Consider the following 21428-nt stretch of genomic DNA (forward strand, 5'->3'; position numbering starts at 1 on the left):
TCATTCTTGTGAGGCAAGACTCCTCTGTTATTGAGGCGTACAGGACGCAGAACGCAGCCGAGGGACCTGTCCGTCTGGCGCTAGTTGTGACCCAGTTGTGAGGCGGTGTGCTCCCTTCAGCTGCCTCCCTAAATTCTTTCTCTTTTTCTTCTTCTGTTTTCTGAAGGCATACTCTCCTGTTTCTGTGACTGAACCATATATATATACACAACAAAGAATATGCCTGTTAGAGGTTTATATCAAATACATAAAGACTGGCTTGTCTACTCAGTTAACTACATTTTCTTCAGGACATCTCAAATCTAGCTAAGCAGCCATGCGGACAATAACGTGGCGAGTTCGTCGGTTTCCAAACTTAGAACAGGTGAATGAAAACAGTCTTCCTTAAACACACAGTGCTCAATACGACACCCTTGTCGTGTTACTTTTGTACAGTCCTTCTGAAAAATCAGCGTTTTCTTCTCGCCATTCACGTTTAACGTTTAACACGACCTCCACAGGTGGAGCAGCCTACAGTACGTTGCTTATAGCTGATTTTTTTCTCCGCTTTTTACAACGAACAGGAGGCGGGCATTGGCGCTCGGGTGAGATCAATTAGGTCCAACGTTTTTTTCCCCTAACTGGAGATCCGTAAATAAATACAGAAGCAGAATCGTTAAGAGGCGAAAAAAAAGGAAATTGTTGGGACTTTTTTGGCAAAGGGGTAAGGGCTTGAGCCCGTGTAGCCACCCCGCTGTGCACGTCCCTGCATTAGATGTTGCTCTGCAGGAGGGTGGGTTCCTGTGCGTCTCCCTGGTTGTTTCTTTAATTTTTTGTATTAAACGTATAAAGAATTTACAAATACAAATACCAGAGGATCAGAAACGGGTACAAGAGAAAAAAAAAACACAAACAGAAAAAAAAACAATTAACTGCCAGAGATAATGAAGTAAATGATGTGATCAAATTGTATTTTGTACATATATCAAATGTTTTCTTTGCTTTCACATTTTCCAAAAAAATGTATAGAATTTAAATAGTGTTTCAACTCCACCTCAAAAGTACATAAAAGGGGAGTATTAGACCCTTTTGATTTATGAATGTGATATTTACCCAGAATGACTAATACATTTACTATAAATAACTTGCTCTTTTTCCAAATTTTCTATTAAACAGTACCATAAAATATCAAAATCCTTTATCTAAAGAGCACCTTTAACTGCCTGCAAACAAAACTCTCCGAGTCCGTCCAAAACAGCGTCACAAACCTACAGCTAACAAATAAAAGCACCGAAGACCCGCCTTCAGCCCGACAAAAAACACACAAATCATCCTGCTCATGCTTACATTTAGAGAGCACTAATTTAACCGGATTAAATTTATGAATATAATATAATAATCGACTGTGGTAAACGTGTTAAGTAGGCTTGAGAATCTGAGTAAGAAGAAGAAATATTGTCCGTTTAATCTAAAGGTGTTGTGAAATATTCTGTGATTATGAGATATTAAAATTGAATACAGGAGCTTTCCAAAATGCACATTATAATTACCAAGCACACGATTATTTGATTGTAATTACTGTATAAATAATTGCGTTTTTATAAATAACCCCCTTGGTGTATGCAATGATAAAATTCCTTTCTGTAAATACAAGGATCGGTTTCTAAGTCCTCGAACTACGGATTCCACAAAGGACATTGTACTGACACGAAATTTCCTTCTGGAAGAAAAAACCTTTTTTTATAAAAAAAAAACAACTCAACTCGTTACTACTAATACGATAGTCAGGAAGGGCCACGTGGACGGTTCAATCCCAAAAGTCACGAAATCTAAACACCTAGTAGATTACAGAAAATGTAGCCGGGGGAGGTATAAACATATATTTATAAAACCCCGTAGCTGTTTGTTTTGTGCAGGTACTGTCCCCTTGACAGCGGCGCCGCGCCACTCGCGCGGGGGCTGCTGGTCCCTGGTTGCTAGGCAGAGTGACGGACGGGTGCGGAAGGGGAGCTGTCAGCGGCTGCGGGAAGTGACGTCGGCGTGTCGTCAGCAGTGTGTGTGTGTGTTGATGTTTTGTGGAAGGCTGGAGGACGGAAGGAGGGCCGGCTTGTTTTTGTTCTCCGAGCGAGAAAGCTCCCGGGGTTGGACTGGGGTTTCATTTTTTTTTTTTTAAAGGGGAAAAAAGACAGAGGTAAAACGACGCCTTTGGAAATCGCGAAGGGGCTACGCGCGGTCCACAGACAGGGGGGGCTGCTGCACAACACAGCGCACGTTAACGGCCACCGCTTGAAAGGAGGAATCGTCGTTCCCCAGCCCCCCCCTGCGAAAGCAGACAACCATGACGATTCTTCCGAAGAAGAAACCCAGCTCGACAGTCGGGGTGCCTGACCACCCGGACGAGAGTGACCGGCGGAGCGGTCCGGACTCCCACCCCCACTCGCACCAGCACCCTCATCCCCACACACACGGCGGCCGAGCCGGCGCCAGACCCAGGGCCTCCCCGCCGCGCTGGCCCTACCAGGCCGCGCCGCCCTCGTCCAGGGAGGACCGGAGAGGCGAGGCGAGCTCCCGGCCGCAGCAGGCCTCGCCGCCGCCCGTGGGGTCGGGATCCCCCGTGGGGCCGGCGGACGGCAGCGGGGCGGGCGGGGTGTCGTGCGGGGCCGGCGGCCGCGGGGAACTGTCAGGCGGCGTGGGGTGCGGCGCGGGGGTCGGGGTGGGCGCCGGAGTCGGGAGCTGTTGCTCCGGGCCCGGCCTCAGCAAGAGGCGGAGGCAGGCGGCCTGTGCCGGCGGTGTCGCCGGCGGAGGGGTTGTCGGAGTGGCCGGGGGAGGCGGAGGGGGACCCAGCCCGGACCCGGAGGAAGGAGCGGGATACAACAGCGAGGACGAATACGAGAACGCGGCCAGACTGCAGTCCCTGGACCCGGCGACCGTCGAGCAGGTACGGGGGTGCAGGACGGACGCGAGTTGCCGATTGCTCGTCCCTGCCCGGGGAGAACCCTCTGGGTGGCGGCGTGGGCAAGCTGACAGGTCTCGGGCAGGAGCGTTGTCAACACGCGTGGCGTGTGATTGCGAGTATCGGATCACCATGCCTAACGAAACGGATGCTTTGCTTTATCCTGTGATTTGCTTCTGCACTCGTACATCATGGCCGGTGTTATATGTCACTTGATGACTTTAGCATATTTAAATATTAAAGCCCGAAATACCCAGCCAGATACAAGCTTTAATTGTCACCCCCTCTTTGCAACTATTATTCGCGAATTTAAGGCAGCCTTGTTTTTCAGTGGCCCCCGTTTAAAAGTGACCTCTTGGAGGTTCAGACATGACGTTTGTCTTTTGGTTAAGGTTTGTGTAGAATGAGTTTATTTCCCATAATTACAGACTTTGTGTAGAAATAAGCATTCCACTTTTATTCCAGTCCGGGGTAACAAGTTAGGAACCTTCGGTCCCCCTGGCTAGAATGAATGAGTGTCAAACTTATCATGTCCCTGTGTATAGAGATGACATCCTGCTGTATGTCTGAGCAGCCCGTGTTTAGTGTATTTAATAAATGAGAGAACCAGCTGGAATGGAGATGGAGGGTGTCAATGCTCCTGTGAGTCTGTCGTATTGCAGCTGTTATGACAGATAATCATTTAATAACAAGTAACTTTTTGCAGCTGCTCTGTTAGAAGCCGATTCATACAGGTGCCGTGGCCGCGTCCCTGCGTGAGGCAGTGGCCTGGCAGAGCTTTAGAAAGTGCCGAGGCTGGGCTCTGTGGGGAGACGGCTCTACAGCCTCTGCTTGAGTCAGACCCGGTGGCGGGGTTCAAGGCATCACTCGGACATCAGGCTTCCCCTCCTCCGTTCTGTTTTTTTTGGGGTCGCGTGTACCGGGGTGCAGAGCAGGGGTGTGCGGGCGTTGGGTGTGTGAGATGCCCTCATCCGCGCCCTGACCTCCGGGCACAACAGCTCTCTGCACCAAGCCAGTGTGCGGTTACAAACCAGTGTGATGTCATTTACAGCTTTTCGGCATCCATCTGCTTTCACACACGCACCTTGGGGTGCATTGTTTTCCACCGGGCGCCAATCACCGCCTGGCTTTCAGTTCCGGCGAGCAGTCGCTCCCCACCCCATTGCACCCATATCTCCCAGTACTGGGGTGCGGCCTTCGGTGTGCTTCCTTAACAACAGGCCACCCTGGTTACAGCGAGGGCTGCTGCAGTCTGTCTGCACCCCCGTGGGCTCCCCTTGATCGCTGAAGAAGCCGGTCAGACTGCTCCCTGGCTGGTTCGTGTTTCCCTGCCCCGCAGCCCGGCTCCCAGTCTCTGCTGACCATGTGGGAACGTGAGGGCTCTCCCCAGGGAACAAACCAGGGCCTCTCCTTGGTGTCGTTTGCAGCCGGGCGTGCGCGTTGAGCCCTGATCTCCGGAGAGGGCAGGGGAGGCCATCAACCCGTCTTGTGTGTCAGGCCTGGGCAGGCCGCATCGGGCTGGGAAAGCAAATGTGTTTCGGAGGAGCGTTGCCCCGCGAGAGGACTTTGACTTCCCTGTCTCCTGCTGCACAGAGCCCCGTGTGCTCATCCCAGGGGAGAGTCCGACCCCTGACTCCTCGGCGTTTTCAGAGGTGCTGTCCTGCAGGGGCAGTCAGGGTCGAAACTCTGAGGAACTCACTCGCCGGATGTGACTCCGTCATATCCCAGTCTTCTTTAATCCCAAGCCGTTGCCCTTGAAGATCGGGACTTGGAGGCGTCCGCAGTGCCGCGCCTCTGCTTGTGGATGGGGTCGTCAAAGCGCTGCAGAGAAAACGAAGCTTCGCGTGAGGCTTCTGAGCCTCTGTGAGTTTGGTCAATGTAGCCGTAGTTCTACGTGTTTGTTTTGGCTGTGTCCGCCGGAGAGCGAATTGGCAGAACATCGTTATTAGACTAGCCGCAGAGAAGACATCGCGCGTGCCTCACGGTGCTCCGAGTGAGCCGCTCTGTGGGATAGCCAGCGCTTCAATCGCGGCCAGCTTTCTGTTGGAAAGCGGGGAGCAGCCAGGGGAGCCGCTCATGGCTTCCTGCGGTCCTCTGGACAGTCGGAGCCGATCCCCAGGGCCGAAGGTGTTGCCGCGTGTGGCCCAGGAGGAGAGGAGAGGGATGGGCACGAGACCGAGCTGGAGCCATTGTCCTGGTCTCTGGATTGAGTTCTCTCTGTGCCTTGTTTCCACTGCGCCACCGGCGGCCCCGCGGTTGTGGTCTGTGCAGCGAGCGCAGCCCGAGGCCAGAGCTCCACCCGTCATGGGAATGTCATCAGGCCGATGCCAGTGTCCGATTGCCCATCACTGAGTAGACTGGACGAACATCTGATTAATCGCAAAGTCCACGTTTTTACAGCTTCAGGGGTCTCATCGCTCTATAAACAGGTTCAGTTTATTTGATGCCACTTTTGTGGTGTGAAAATGATTTCTTAGGTGCACAATAAATGTGTGTCAGAAGCAGTCTGAGATTGTTGATCACGTGAGATTGGAAATCGGATAGTTCTGGTGTACCTGTGTTGTGTTCGGGAAGCATCAGTTATCGCAAGAAGAAGTTTGTCTTAGCAATGTATAGGATTTTTGACTGAGACCGTGCAGAGTTATTGTCCATGCATTTTGTCAAAATCTCCACAATATTAGAATATTATTGTCATGATTCTGTTTCTGGACGGATAGAAAAAAAAAATTCCTCCCTTCAGTGCCTGTCAGTTGGTGCAGTAGGCTGACTGCCTGTGCCTTTGAGGTCCTGAGCACTCTCAGAAGGCTCCAACTGTGTCTGTGTTGTGCTTTAGAGGCCCTGGGCAGACTGGCAGAGAGACCTGACTCAGACTCCAGTGACCCACACCTTGCATGCCAGAGAAGTTTTTTAAAGGCACCGAGTTAAATCACCCTTATTTGCTCATGAGACCCAGGATCTCTACCCACAATCCAGCTCTCTATCCCGCTGTTTATCAGCTGTCGTTAATAGCAGAGAACCCTTGCAAACCAGTGTGATGTCATTTACAGCCATATTGTGTGGCTTCAAAACGGTCGTAGAGCTGGCCTAGAAGGCTTGCCGTTTCCCTGGAAGAATGTTATTAACTGGATCTTTCTTCTCCAGGAGTTTAGGGACGTGTTTTTGAGGCTGTGTACCACTGATTAACCTCAGTCTGTAATGGTAATAGTGTGCTTTTGAGTTTTTACAGCTCCACAGAGAACTGATAGAAGACAAAGGGGAAGTTCTGGCCTTTTGACATTTTTAAGGATCTAATTAAAATGTTTACAACTTTGCAAAAATAAAATCTAAAAATTCACTTGATATCAATGATTGCAGTCTTTATTGATTTCTTTTCTTCAGCTTCAGAATTAGTTGTACTGTGTTAAGTGAGGGGTGGGTGTTTGTGTACTGTTTGCTGTTACACTAAGTGCTGCAGTGGTAGGCTGTGCTTCAGGCTTTTTAGAAGCATGTATGTTCCCAATGGCTCACATTCTGGAATATATTCACCTTGCTTTATGTATGAATTAATTTGTTCAGTCAAGTCATTGAGAGCCGGACTAGAACAGCTGTAGCTCTCTAGGTTCTCCGCTCAAAACATCATCCAGTGCAGATTGTGGTGCTTCTTACAGAACTGTGGTTGTGAGGCACTTGCAGCATTTGTTACCCGTTTAAACTATTATTAAAGACGCTGGGGCTTTTCTTAAATGAAATACATCATTTGCAATGTGCAGGCACCATCTTGTATATCAGGCGGATGCTTCCTGTTACAGTTAAAAAAAAATGAAATGATGAATCAAAGAATCTGTTGAATCTTGGGTTTTTTTAGCCAACTTTACATTTAAAGCCGTTTAAAAAACTTGCCTTCATTTTCAGTCTTCAGCTTTGGAATGACTTTAAAAAAGGTGTTACACCGCTTTTCATATTTGAACTCTTCAGGTTTCAGGTCAGAAAATAGTGTTTGCAAATTTGAATGAAAGTGTTTTACTCCCGTTCGAGTCCTTACAGCCCTGTTATTTACTGGGAAATGCCAAACGTAATTAAAGAGGAGCGTATGACTTTGATATGACTTCTTAGGTCCGAGTTGCGTTCTCGGAGCAGATGCGGTCAGGAGCCCAGGCTGTCCGGCGGGAGGGCCTGGAGACACGAGTCGGCGGGTGTCTCGTCTCGGGCGGACGCGCGACGCGCCCTCCTCTGTCTCCCTTCTGTCTTTTCAAGCGAGTTTCTCTTTCTCGCAGCAGGAACACCGCTTCGAGAAAGCGCTGGGGGAAAAGAAAGGATTCGTCATTAAAAAAATGAAGGAAGACGGAGCGTGCCTCTTCAGAGCGGTTGGTAGGTTGGCATCTCTTTCAGTTGACACCCGGGCCAGGAAGAGGGGGTGCGCTGCAGGGGGCCCCAGTAGGTCGGCCTGCAGGAGCCCCTCTCAGTGTGGACAGTCATAGCGGTTTTGTTAAAATACCACAGTAACATGTTAGGGCCCTCAATCAACCCATGCCACTTTCCGATTCTGCAGGAATCTCTGGCCCTCTTCATTAAAACCCCCTTTTTAATCAGGGCCAGGGTCGTGCAGTGTAGCAGACTGCTTGTAAAGTTAGAAAAGGCGCAAAACCACTTCTGTGCCACCTCTAGAGTTTCAGACTTTCCCCAGAACTTTCCCCTTGTCATTTCTGTGTTGTCCAGAAAGACTGCTCAGTCCTGTTCACATTCCTAAGCAGAACCAAATAAGAGTGTTTTTTCCATTTGAGTATGGGTGGAATTAACTTTATTAAGGTGTTTTTATGTATTTTTTTTGTGATTATGATAATGTGGTGTTTTGTGTAAAACCCGAGGTAACACAGATATTAACAGTTTCGTATCAAATTCCTCTGACCCATTGATCTCAATCAGTTGTCCTCTCACGTACTGTTTGTGAATTGTTCATAAAGGAAATCGTCAAAGCCTGCAGAGCTCATGTTGAGTTGAAAATTATTTTTCTGTTGTTTGGTTGGTACAAGTACAGTGGACTTAGTGCTGTTCCAATACCAAGTAGTTTCAGTAATTAAGCAATGCTCACAAGACGACACGAGAGGGCGCTGTTCACTGAAAATTGCTTTGATGTTATTGCCTTTGACGTCTAGAAATCTCAGGGTAGGTTTCTAACCTGGGGTTGTAGGCTTGTACAATTATGGTGACTCTCACTGGATTAGTTTCAGACATGATTCCACCCTTGAATGATTCATTTAAATGTGTCTAAGATCTTACTGACAGCTAGAATAAGTCATAGGAAATGTTCTAGGTAGTGTTGTGGCAAATGTCATCCAGGTGGGGCTGCACATTGGTGGTGGTGGAGGGGATCCCCATTACCTGTAAAGCGCTTTGAGTGGAGTGTCCAGAAAAAGCGCTATATAAGTGTAAGCAATTATTATTATTATTATTATTATTATGAAATGAAAAGTATGTAAGAACATTTTAAGAAAGAATACAAATAAGAGGAGACCTTTCATCTTTCATTGCATAGAGATTTTGGGGTCATTAGTAGCTAATCCAGGGATCTCACCCAGCTGTTTCCTGAAAGGAGCCAGGATATGAGCTTTAGCTATATAGTGGCTTGTTCCACGCCTCTATCCCCCGAGCTGTGGAGTGTTTTGTTTTTGCAAATGAGAACTCTTACAGTATGTAGGCCGTCAGCTTCTTCTCCCCTGGGCACCGCAGGTGTCTGAACTGTTGCCGAGGAAGGGCAAATCCGAACTTCTTGCCCCCAGACTGGGGGTTTCTCCTATTATAGGTCCCTAGTCTTTTCTCACGGGCTCTAATCAGGAGCTTTCAGAGGAGCAGTGGGCAGCTGGTTAATCTGTATGACCAAGGCAGTGGCGTGGAGCAGTTCTCTGGACGCTGGACTGGACGATGGGCAGGCCTGTTCTGCCCTGAGTGCTGTGTGCTCCAGCAGTTCCCTCAATAGAGGCCCTCCTGTGCAGTATAAATGGGCCTCCAGGTCATCCCTGTGACTGTGAATACCGTTTTTCTCGATTGACCGATGAGGTAAAATAAGCAGATAAAAAAATGCTCTTCCAGGCTGGCCTGAAGCTTATTCTTTGGTGTGAGGGCTGAAGATCTTGGCTTCGGAAGAGACATGTCTGTCAGACAGATAGATAAGACTTTACTGATCCCGAAGGTAAAATTGAGGTGTTACAGCAGCCCAGCCCAAGACAAGCAAAAACAGACATCGGAATAGACGAAAAATTAAAATAAGTACAGCAATATAAAATAAATAGGTGTGTGCAAAATATGCCAATAGTTAATGTAAAACAATATAATATATGCAAAATGCTCATAGGTATATACAGATGGAAAGTACCACAATATAAACAGTATATTAATGCAGTGTCCAAAAAGTACATTAGTGCAACATGCTGTCCATAGACAAGCAGATGAATAATAATAATAATAATAATAATAATTGCTTACACTTATATAGCGCTTTTCTGGACACTCCACTCAAAGCGCTTTACAGGTAATGGGGACTCCCCTCCACCACCACCAATGTGCAGCATCCACCTGGATGATGCGACGGCAGCCATAGTGCGCCAGAACGCTCACCACAAATCAGCTATCAGTGGGGAGGAGAGCAGAGTAATGTAGCCAATTCATAGAGGGGGATTATTAGGAGGCCATGATTAGTAAGGGCCAATTGGAAATTTGGCCAGGACACCGGGGTTACACCCCTACTCTTTTCGAGAAGCGCCCTGGGATTTTTAATGACCACAGAGAGTCAGGACCTCGGTTTTACACACCCTGACAGCCACCGGGAGGAAGGACCTGCGGAAATGTTCCCCTGAACACCATAGCTGGAGCAGTCTGTTACTAAAAGTGCTCTGCTGTCTAATAACAGAATAGTGGTGCCAAAGTGCACAAATGCACTACACTGCTCCTAAACCCAGTTACACGAGATTCCTATGAAGAGTTCCCTTTCTTCCCTCATTTCATTTTTTTAAAAAAAGTTTAAAGGAAGAGTTCATCATGGAGGTGTGTGACTTTTACTTCTCTGTTGTTCATTCACATGAGAGCTTTGCCCCCTCTGCGCTCTGTATCAATGCAGAATTTTAATAGGCTCTTGTCTTGATTGGGCTGTTAGATGTCAGGTTTTAAAGTATAAGAAAATGCATGCCTGTGTTTTAAGTATCAGAAGTCTGTTTTCTCAGTGCTTGGCTGTCACTGACAGAGCTCAAAACCCTTTTTTTTTTCCTCTTAATGCTTTGTCTGAACCGTTCTGAGCCCCTGGTTTTTCTTGCAGAAACAAGAAGCTGTTCTTCTGGCCTGTGGGTGCTCTTTGGGGGGGAAAATAAATTCGTGATATTTTTGTAGAAAGGGGCCATTATTTTAAGACATTCCCGTCAGTGTTGTCGCTTCAGAAACTAGAAAACTAATTTTACCTTGCTGAAGAAAGGCTGTGCTTGTGGTCAGGGGAGGGGGGGGGGCTACCGTATCAGATTGACAGAGCTCACGCTTGGTTCCAGTAAGACCCTCGTATCGGATCTGCCCTGCGGTTTAGTCGGGTTTCTAAGAAGTGAGCTCTGATGTGGCTTCGCTGGTGGCGGCCACTTATCAGGTGTTACACTCTGATCTGTTCTCTGGATTCCGTCCAGAACGGAGCACCCAGACACCGTCCCTGGCAGGGTACAGAGTGGGCTGGTGGAACTGACGCGCTTTTTGAACGGGGAAGACCAAGAGGGAGACCCGGGTCAATCAGTCCAAACCCTCTCTTGGGCATCGACTGCATCAGCCCAGTGGATTTCTCCAGTCCACAGCAGGGAAAGCTGAGTCTGGGCCCACAAGTGGGAACTAGATGGACATGCGAACAGGGCTCAGTTCTATACGCAAAGAGTTATGGGAGTGTGAAACAAAACAAACTCAACTGTGTTGCCAAAGCTGATACTCGGGTTTCTTTCATAAAGCAGATGGACGAGATCCTTCAGTTACTCAGCTGCTAGCAACCAAAAGGGTTGGGATGGGGCTTCCTTGGTGCTGTTCATTTTTCTCCTTCCACGTCCCTTTACAGTGAAGAGCCTCATTCAAGTTCCTGGTGTAGTTTATTAACGCTTGATTTCCGTTTTATGAATGCCATTTTAAAGATTAGTTCTGGTCGTATTTTTTTGAATTCGTTTTGTTACTGTTATTGTACCTGCTTAAGATTGCTGTGCTTGTGCTTGTCATGTCCTCTAATGGCCCTCATCGCCTGCATCTTAGCTCCTAATATGAGATTTTTGAGATTGATGGATCCTTAAACCTCTGTAAGTCCCATAATTCTGTCAGAAGAGAATACCATTGCTCGATTTGGTCTAAAAACACTTTTCTTTCTTTTGTGTTGAACAGACGGGCGGCTCTAATGTTGTAAAATGAAATATATCAAATTTATCTTCCAAGAACTGGACAGGATCTGCTTCTCAATCCTGTCTGTTCTTTTTTTTTTTCCTGCTCTTGCAGTTTCACTGTGGAGCTGTCTCTATGGCTTCGGCTGACCAAGGTGGAGTAGAATATAAATATTAAAAACAATTAATTTGGTCTTTTAAGCACTACCCCTGCCCTTAAACAGAAAATTAATACATGAGCAAATAAACATTATGCCATTTTTTTGCTTTCTACAATGAAGCACCAGACAAAAGCTGAACACTACATTTCTAGCTCTCGGGCTGTATTCCTCAGCTGTGAAAAGTTATCTTGGGTGAGAAAATTTCAGCTTCCTGTTTCTGATATTTACCCACATGGTTTCAACCAGGTGCGCCAGAAGGTTAGATTTCTTCGGAATTTCCCAAAGCAATCATGCATACGAAGACGAGAAGCACAACACCTTTTGTTTATTTCTTCCTGCCAGTGTCCAGCGTATTTCTGAAAGCCCTGGGGTTTTCCTCCATGCACTGAAGGACAGTGGTGCTTCCTGGTTTCTTTCATGGCCTGGATTCTGCGTCTTGTTCTGTGGAGTGTGTGTGTGGGGGGGTGTTACAGGGTGCACTGCTCACAGTGGGGGTGAGCGCAGTGGAATCCTAGCCAATGCCTGAAGCTCTTGTGGAGTTATAATTGGCATCCTAAAGCTCTGCTTAATCCACTTTGCGCTTGGCTTAATCATATACACCAAGGCCTTGAAGCCCCTGGGGCGCTTCTAATTAATCTTGTGTGAGCCTAAAGGAGCTGATGAGCGAAGCCTGACTTGCTTTATTTCAACTGTATATGTATATTTCAGTGAATGCCCGATGCTCTGCTTCACTCCCTTCATAGCATAAGCCTCCCTCCCTTTGAAACCAAAGTCTCAGGACTTGGTGAATGATGGTAAACATATCTCCTAGATTGCAAAAATACAAACAGGAAATAACTGGCTTTGTGGTTGGCGTCCGAGCAGTGCGCATGAATGAAGGAGCCACTAGAGGGAGTGGTAATAACCCTCTTTCTTCAGCTTGCTCTTCTCTGTCGGGCTGCTTGGTAATACACAGGGGGTACGAGTTGCAGGTGCATGCATTCCACTTTTCCTGTGTAAATAATTTTCAATGCAAATCAATACTAATTTGGTAGAGACACGCAACCCATTTCTTCTTGAGGTCACTGACACACACACACACACACACTCTCACATGCCTTGTGTATATCAGGTTTGCAGAAGTCTAAGGTTTAAATGGGTCAGATCTAAAGTTACTACTGACACAGCAGTGACATCAGCAAACTTGAATAAATAGTAGTAGTGCAAATCATCATTATTGTTAGTTGGTGGTGTTAATGTAGTATTTGTTACAAAGGGAGGATCTTTGCTTTCATCATAGTACAAAATCAGTTTAACACCGTACAAATGATCTGATGTAGCCATTAATAACCAGTGAGGCTGGCATGAAAACCGCGCACACAGCAGCCCTCCAGGGCTTGGCATTGGAGATTCTCTGTCTAGTGGATCGTTTAGAGCAGTTCTTTAGCAGAAAAGCCCAAGCCAGTTATCAGTGGTGCCGATTGGTAGTGGGCCCTGGATGGCAGAGCTTTGCAAAGGCCCCTGAGGGCTGGACAGGAACACGCGGAGTGGGGCGGCAGCGTGCAGGAAGCTGAAAGCGCTTGTTTATTTCTGGGCCTGCAGAGGAGGAAATGCGCATCTGTAGGGTCTTTCCCTGCGTATTTTTTCATTTTCATGGAATCCAGGCAGGGGAACTTGCAGCTGCGGAGTATGCAAACTGCCTCAACTGTTCTAAAAACAAAACAAACACGAGGAAGAATGAATTATTTTCTACGGTTCTATTTTTGGACTTTCAACCCATGTGACCACCCTGGGCGAAATGACTATACACTAAAACCTCAGCTTTCAGCTTATCCCACGGTATTCCAGTCAGGGTCAATGTAAAGGGTCATCTCGGCAAGTGTTTGCACGTAATTGAAGTTTTTTGTTTGTGTGTGTAAATAAGTATTTATGTGCTTTATGCTAAGTAAAAAAAGGGTGGCTGGGGGTCGTGTAACAGAACATTTGTAATAGATGTCACAGTCAGGGGTGAGAAGGTGTGTTTTTGACAGCACCATGTGAGGAGGAATCGCTGTCAGAATAGAGCAGAGTAACTGCGGAATATGCAGAGCTGAATCTCGGAGAGATTCCCTCCCTGAACACCGGCTGGGTATCTTTTCAGTTTCATGGAATGAAAATAACAAGGAGCTGCGCGGTGGTGTGTGCAGGGTGTCTTGGGCGGAGGGGTGGCTCTGTGGCTAGGGATCTGCGCCTGTAGCTGGAAGGTTGCCGGTTCAAATCCTGTGGCCAGCAGAGGACTCCTACTCCGTTGGGCCCCTGAGTAAGGCCCTTCACCCCACCTGCTCCAGGGGCGCCGTATAAATAGCTTCTCTCCCTGCCTGTGTGTCTTATGGAGAGCAAGCTGGGGTCTGCGAAAAGATATGTATATGGCCGATTAAGCGATCTCATGTGGGGAAAGTGTGTTGGGTGTCGCGTTGACGCTTGCCTGGGATCTGGGGTTGATGCCAGTGACTGTCCTTACAGGCGACTTCTTCTCCTCGACCTGTCCTCTGTGTACTATTGTCTCTAGCTGTGGGAGCTGGAAATCCAGCCATCTCAGAAAAATGAAAAGCCCAGAGCAGCACATGGTGCGTCTTCTGCTTAACCCTCAGTGCTGTTGACTGGAACAGTCCCCAGATGAATCTGAAATATCTCTCAGAAGCAGCCGGTACCTGAACATCTGACTCAGATCTGAATATTTCAGTTTGGTTTTACGTTTTAGATTATTTTCTTGCCCTGAAATTGAAGGTGTTTCCCGGTTCTTGTTTGCCACCACTTTCTAACGTACTTTCTGGGTGAGGTAGTCATTTGTTTTCAGCCTGCCTGAATAAAATTTTTTTAAAAAGTTTTAGGACTTTCTGTTGCCCCAAACCATGAACCGAGTTCTGTACAGAGTTTTACATTACATATATGAGACATTTTCAAAGATTGACCAGGAGTACCCATGAGCCCCAAAAGCAGCATAATATTGGAGGGGTGTAACGCAGATTGGATGTTGGCAGACTTTCCAGAGCTGTTAGTGCTAGAAACTAAAGCTGTTTGAATTGTTTGAACTGCTGTGGCTTGCCAGAGAGTGCTCAGGCTCCAGTGTTATCAGTGAGCTCTGAACCCACCCTATATCCAGCTGTTAGCTGCCCTGTGACCAGCTGTTGTGATTGCTGTGTGAAAAGAAGCAGTGATTCCAAAGTTAGGCGGGGAATGCAGAAAGGAGCCACCTATTTGTTTTTAAATTTCGAAACGAAAAGCATTTTGTTAGGTTAATATTTTTACCTCCCCCCTTCCAACCACAATAGAAGTTACACCTCTGCATGCCTGAAAACAACCTGTTTACAACCTTATGGTTTCACATAAGCCTTAAAGTCTCTTCTTGTACTCCAAACACGGGGGCTGAGAGTGATTGGAAAATGTGGAGGTGTAGCTTATTGCGTTCACCATCAGGTCCTGAACTGATCAAATTTCCAGTGAATCATAGACTTTTTAACACCTGTGCTTTAATGAAAACTTGCGATTTAAGGACCTGTCTGATGGCGATTAAGTGTAACAGGAGGAGCTGGTGCATTCTGTGTTTCCCACACTTGTGAGCATGAATGCAAAATACGTTCCCAGTGAGTCAGAATGGAGATCAGCCCGATATGCAAAGTGTGTTCCTGTTGTAGGAGCTGGGTTACATATCTACTTTCATGCTTATTTTTTACCTGGTGCAAGGAGAAGTTCACACTTCACAGTCTTGCATAGAACATGGATGAGGTTACGGATGGGAGGTGGCCATTCAGCCAACCCTGCTCCTTGGAATGTCAGGGAGCGATTGATCCAGGGATCTCATCCCGCCGTATCTTGAGAAAAGCTAATATATTGGCCTTGACGAGGTGGCTGGATTCTTTGTTCCATACTCCCACCACCCTTTGTGCAAAGAAGCGTTTCTTCTGCTCATGTTTAGTGGCTCTTCCACATAGTTTCCCACTTGTGTCGTAGTTCGTGTTTCGCTGTTGATTCCGGAGAACTCGTTGACTGTGTCAGTGCTTTTGATTTCTTGGATCAGCCTAGACACCACTGGGGCTTTCTTTTGGTGTTGACAGTAATTGCTAATTACATTAACGCAGGAACTTCATGCTGATTTAGTAGAACAAGTCAATGTGTATCAGTGTGTATGTGTACTGCAGTATCTTTATTCATCTGTAAAAAGATATATTAGGCCTTTTTATATTAACAATATGTTATCAAGTCTTTTGGTTTGTTTTTCAAGATATCTTAACATGTAGGTAGTGGACAGAAAAATGGCACTTGGATAAATGAGGCACAGCAAGTATATTGAAAGCAAGGGCTTTGACACAGGTGTGGCTCATGCGTTGATTAACCAGATCAAATTCCAGCACTCTAAGGGTCACGTGTAAACATGCTGGATGGGCCTGCCTGCCTAAAAGTTTGGCTACGATGGCTGCAAGAGGTGGTTTTTGTTGGGGTGCGAGTGGCAGGATCGACTTGCTGATTCGGAAATCTGCTTCACGTGCAAGCGGTGGGCGTCTGTGGGTGATGTCAGCGCGCAGCTCTGAAGGAAACCTGTGATCTGCAAAGGGCGACCGTGGGAGGAGGCTGACGCTGCGGGATCGTGATATCGGTGCGTGAATTTCAAGTTCAAGGCACGGCAGGTGGGCGACCGCGGATCCGTTGACGGTTTTCGAATGGGAGAATTTCCCCCGGGGGGACCGAGCAGCCTGGGGTGATCCACTGAGACCCCCACACAGAGCAGGAGACCCTCGTTGGCTGCGGTGCGCAAACCCCCGATCACACCTGGGGGGGGGGGGGGCGCGTCTGGGAGTCCACTGCCGCAAGGAGCAGAGGCAGCGGACTGCTGCGCGGTGGAGAAATGCGATCTGGTCGGGTGAACCGCCCTTCATCGTGATCTCGACAGACGATACGAGAGCACGCGTGGCACCAACCTGCACAGCTCTGCAGCTCTGAGTAGCCCTTAGTAGGCAAAAGCAGTACTGAGCGCTATGTAATGCTTTAGAGCTATCCTGTTGTAGGAGCTGGGTTACATATCTACTTTCATGCTTATTTTTTACCTGGTGCAAGGAGAAGTTCACACTTCACAGTCTTGCATAGAACATGGATGAGGTTACGGATGGGAGGTGGCCATTCAGCCAACCCTGCTCCTTGGAATGTCAGGGAGCGATTGATCCAGGGATCTCATCCCGCCGTATCTTGAGAAAAGCTAATATATTGGCCTTGACGAGGTGGCTGGATTCTTTGTTCCATACTCCCACCACCCTTTGTGCAAAGAAGCGTTTCTTCTGCTCATGTTTAGTGGCTCTTCCACATAGTTTCCCACTTGTGTCGTAGTTCGTGTTTCGCTGTTGATTCCGGAGAACTCGTTGACTGTGTCAGTGCTTTTGATTTCTTGGATCAGCCTAGACACCACTGGGGCTTTCTTTTGGTGTTGACAGTAATTGCTAATTACATTAACGCAGGAACTTCATGCTGATTTAGTAGAACAAGTCAATGTGTATCAGTGTGTATGTGTACTGCAGTATCTTTATTCATCTGTAAAAAGATATATTAGGCCTTTTTATATTAACAATATGTTATCAAGTCTTTTGGTTTGTTTTTCAAGATATCTTAACATGTAGGTAGTGGACAGAAAAATGGCACTTGGATAAATGAGGCACAGCAAGTATATTGAAAGCAAGGGCTTTGACACAGGTGTGGCTCATGCGTTGATTAACCAGATCAAATTCCAGCACTCTAAGGGTCACGTGTAAACATGCTGGATGGGCCTGCCTGCCTAAAAGTTTGGCTACGATGGCTGCAAGAGGTGGTTTTTGTTGGGGTGCGAGTGGCAGGATCGACTTGCTGATTCGGAAATCTGCTTCACGTGCAAGCGGTGGGCGTCTGTGGGTGATGTCAGCGCGCAGCTCTGAAGGAAACCTGTGATCTGCAAAGGGCGACCGTGGGAGGAGGCTGACGCTGCGGGATCGTGATATCGGTGCGTGAATTTCAAGTTCAAGGCACGGCAGGTGGGCGACCGCGGATCCGTTGACGGTTTTCGAATGGGAGAATTTCCCCCGGGGGGACCGAGCAGCCTGGGGTGATCCACTGAGACCCCCACACAGAGCAGGAGACCCTCGTTGGCTGCGGTGCGCAAACCCCCGATCACACCTGGGGGGGGGGGGGGCGCGTCTGGGAGTCCACTGCCGCAAGGAGCAGAGGCAGCGGACTGCTGCGCGGTGGAGAAATGCGATCTGGTCGGGTGAACCGCCCTTCATCGTGATCTCGACAGACGATACGAGAGCACGCGTGGCACCAACCTGCACAGCTCTGCAGCTCTGAGTAGCCCTTAGTAGGCAAAAGCAGTACTGAGCGCTATGTAATGCTTTAGAGCTATCATTTTCAGCCCATGTTGCTGCGTTTGCTGCTGTGGGAGGTGGGGTGGTTTTCAACATGACAGTTCCCCCCCCCCCAGCATCAGAGCACTTGTGGTTGCCCTGTGGTTGGATGACCATGAAATTGGTGTTATCCATATGTCGTGGCCTCCTTCCCCAGAACTCAGCCCAGTCTAGCATTTGTGTGATATTCTGGAAAGATGCCTGGTACCAGGTGTGAGTTGACTGGCTTTCTTGTGGAAGAATGGTGCCACAGCCCTCCTCCGTCACGGTGGACAGGGGCTGCACTGGCTGCATGTGCTGAACTGTAGCCTTATTAAGTGACGTTAAGCCAGCCAGTAAGAATATTGAATAAGCTTGAACGGGAAAAAATATGTAGACAGTTTTCTGCCCCATCTAGTCAGAATTTGCATTTTGATTCTAAGGCAAATATTTGCTTTGCTGTGTCTATAATCCTAATATCATATAGATTATCATAATCTTTTTATAAATTTGACGGCATCAGCAACCAATATGTGTATAGCTCTATCTGCCCTATATTAAAAAATAGCTTTTCTCTTTAAAAAAAACTGCTTCAGTTATTAGATGAGGGATGAATTACGTATTTATTACAGCACAGGTCCTGAATGTGTGCGTAGGGCTCATTTATTTCGCGTGAGGGTGTGTGGTGTCTTTAAGGATGTGGCAGCTGCTCCAGCCCTGGAGTTGTTGATTTAGCGGTGCTTTTCTCCTCCACCGTGTGTTTGTACCTTAAACCATAAGCAGCAGGCTGCAAGCGTAACATCGAGCTATTAATCGTGGAAAAGACGCTTCGCTCCATTGTTTGGCGTTGTTTTCACTGTTCATTCATGCCACTTGCATAACTCCTGTGGTAAACGCATGTTACGACTTCTCCGTCTTGTTTCCTAATGGACGGGTCTCTCGTGGCTCTGTGCCTGCAGAGCCGTCCCACCAGGTTCCCTTTCTGAAGGAGGAAAGTAAAAGGCTTGACTGTCGGTTTTGTGTCTCTGTGTCGCAGACGCTCTAAACTGGGGAAACAGGATCACTTTGTTGGGGCAGCACAGTGCCCGGGACCTGGGGTGCTGTCTGTGTGGAGTTTGCAGGCTCTTCTTCCCAGTGCTCCGGTTTCCTCTTGCAGTCCAGAGGCACGATGGGAGCTTACATGACTGCTGGGAAAATTGACCGTTGTCGGAGTGCGGGTGTCTGTGAGGCGTGCGTCCGCTTGCGATGCAGCGGCGTCCTGTCCAGGGTGCACCCTGCCTTGTGCCCAGTGCTCGCTGGGATAGGCTCTTGCCGCCCCACGACCCTAAAACAGGCAGGATGGATGGATCGCTTTGCTGGTCAGAGCCTTGACCTTCCTGCGGGCCTGGCGTAGCGGGCTGGGCTGGGAGGCTGCAAGCATGAGGGCAGGTTCTGGCCCGCCGTCTTTAGCGACGCGCTCTGCCCAGACTGCCCCTTCTGCTGTCTGCCGCGCTCACGAGGCCCGTTCCCCCCCCGGGCCCTGCGCTGCGCCTTTCTTCCTCTGCCAGCCTGCCCGCCTGCTGAACATGCCAGTAAAGCACGGGGCTGCCTGCCAGAGGTTTGTACTCCACCCTCACTCCTCTCAGCTGGTTCCCTCCCTTCTTTCTCTGCTTTGCAAAAAGTCTCCTGTCTTTGGCGCTTTTTAAGTCTTCTCAGATAGGCCGTCTCCTAAAAGTAGTCTGATGTGAACTCTTTCTTGCGGTATTGAAAGCAGATGCAGTACCTCTGCCAGAGTCTTCAGACCCTTGCACGGGTCAGGACGCTTTGAAGTAGGAATTAATATCCGTTACATACACCCCCTTCACAACGCATTCAAAGCATTAAAAATGTAGATGATATAAAAGAAACACATGGGGAATGTCGTGATTCCATAAATATTCAATACCTTCGTTGTTCCATGAGTTTAGGTGCACAGAATTACTTTAGTGAGCCACACAATAAGTTCAGTGTGTGCAATAATAGTTGTTCACATAAATTTTAGAATAAATACATTGGTCTCTGTAGAGTCCCTCAGTGAGGAACTGAATTTCAAGCAGTGTTTAAATGGAAGACCAGGGAGCTTTCAAAACAACTCGGGGGCAAACCTCTATTGAGTCACAGATCAGGAGAAAGTTATAAAACAATTTCAGAGACGTTTAATGTCTCTTTTGGCATATTAATTCAAAATCAGTTCTTAGTGAGGCAAAAGTCAGTCACCAAGAAGTGGAAGGAAGAAGCACCCAGATACTGCCGAGATCAGGCTACCCCTGCAGTTCTTGTTTCAGTGGTCATTTTCTAATTCATTTCTTTTGTCTATTCAGCAATCTCTAAGGTTTTAATTTTTTTTTTACGATTTCCTGTTGAGCTGGGACAAGTTACTTTACTGAGCCAAGATACTGAGCAGTTGGTGAAGGAGCCAAGTGGTTAAATATTCCACGGTTAGGTGCACTATGAGTTCAGTGGCTGAGAAATGACAGAGAAAATATCAGAATGTCCCTGGGTTAACAATATCCTGGTCACTCCACAAAGGGGACTTGTAAAGAACTGGAAAAAAACAAATCTCATTTGGGCTTTGCAACAAAGCACCTACAGTAAGCGATACTGCCAACATGTAGCAAACTGTTTTGTAAAAACCGATCGGAACACAGATTGTGCAATGTCCTGGCAATCTTGGAGGAAAAACTGCTTCAGACCTCAACCCAAGACAAGAGATTCCTCTTTCAGCAGGATAGTGATTCACATCACAAGGCCAAAGGTGCACTGGAAAGGCTCAGGAATAAGAAAGCGAATGTCTTTGCGTGGCCCGGTCAAGTCACGTTGTCCCGACTAGAATCCTATTGAGAATCTGTGGATAGACTTGCAGATGGCTGTCAATTAGGGATCCCCAAACAACTTGGGAGTACTTGAGCAAATCTAGCTGGAAGAATGAGTACAGATTCCCTAAAAGACTAATTGCAAAAGTGTCATATGCTCATGCAATCAATATGTTTCAGTTTTCATTTTTTTCTCTTGAGTTTTCAATAACATTTATCGTACATTATCTTGTTGGCCTTTAGAAGTCTTTAGTTTTAGCGTTCTTTTAGATAAAAACTTAATTGAAAAAATGTTTTAATTTCACAAAATGGGACACCATAGGAAGATTCTGAATACCTTTACAAGTTTAAGAATGTGAGAAAGGTTACAAACGAGAGGGTACCGTTCCGTTTAGTGTGGTCGTTAGTAGCTGATTGATCCGATGATTGATCCGATGATCTCACTGAGCTGCCTATTGAAAGAAGTCAGCTTTTCAGCTTCGGCAACTTGGTGGGCCAGCTTGTTCCACGCTGCCTCAGCCTCTGATGATGGAGTGAGTGTTATACTGGGCAGAAAGATCCTGTTGCCACTCGCAAAATCATCACCAAACTGCCAGTCATAACCACCCGCGTAACCAAGTGAAGTCTTCAGACAGACACTTGATGTTCTTGAGGCTTGGAAAACACCAGCGTCCTTGTTTTTCAGTGTGGGCTGAGCACCCAAAAAAGCTCTGTAAGGGAATTAGGTATTTTTTTCAACCACGGGCTGGCCGCGGTCAGACATCGCTGTTGTGCGTCTCCCTATA

At 47.4% G+C, this 21428-nt stretch overlaps 1 protein-coding gene across 3 annotated transcripts in view; it reads left to right on the forward strand.

Annotated features, from left to right (window-relative positions):
* The first annotated feature begins 2017 nt into the window (after positions 1-2017).
* Positions 2018-21428, forward strand: part of otud5a (OTU deubiquitinase 5a) — a 60457-nt gene continuing 41046 nt past the window's right edge. Inside the window, exons 1-2 of one of the 3 annotated variants that reach the window (XM_088623779.1) lie at positions 2018-2917; positions 7189-7279. In XM_088623779.1, coding sequence (XP_088479905.1) covers positions 2318-2917; positions 7189-7279 — 691 coding nt within the window. In that variant the 5' untranslated portion in view covers positions 2018-2317. Of the gene's footprint in view, positions 2918-7185; positions 7280-21428 lie in introns of all 3 variants that reach the window. The other 2 variants (XM_088623777.1, XM_088623778.1) reach the window with 2 other exon arrangements.

Source organism: Lepisosteus platostomus, chromosome 3, assembly GCF_059453375.1.
Source record: "Lepisosteus platostomus isolate fLepPlt1 chromosome 3, fLepPlt1.hap1, whole genome shotgun sequence".
Taxonomy (NCBI): domain Eukaryota; kingdom Metazoa; phylum Chordata; class Actinopteri; order Semionotiformes; family Lepisosteidae; genus Lepisosteus; species Lepisosteus platostomus.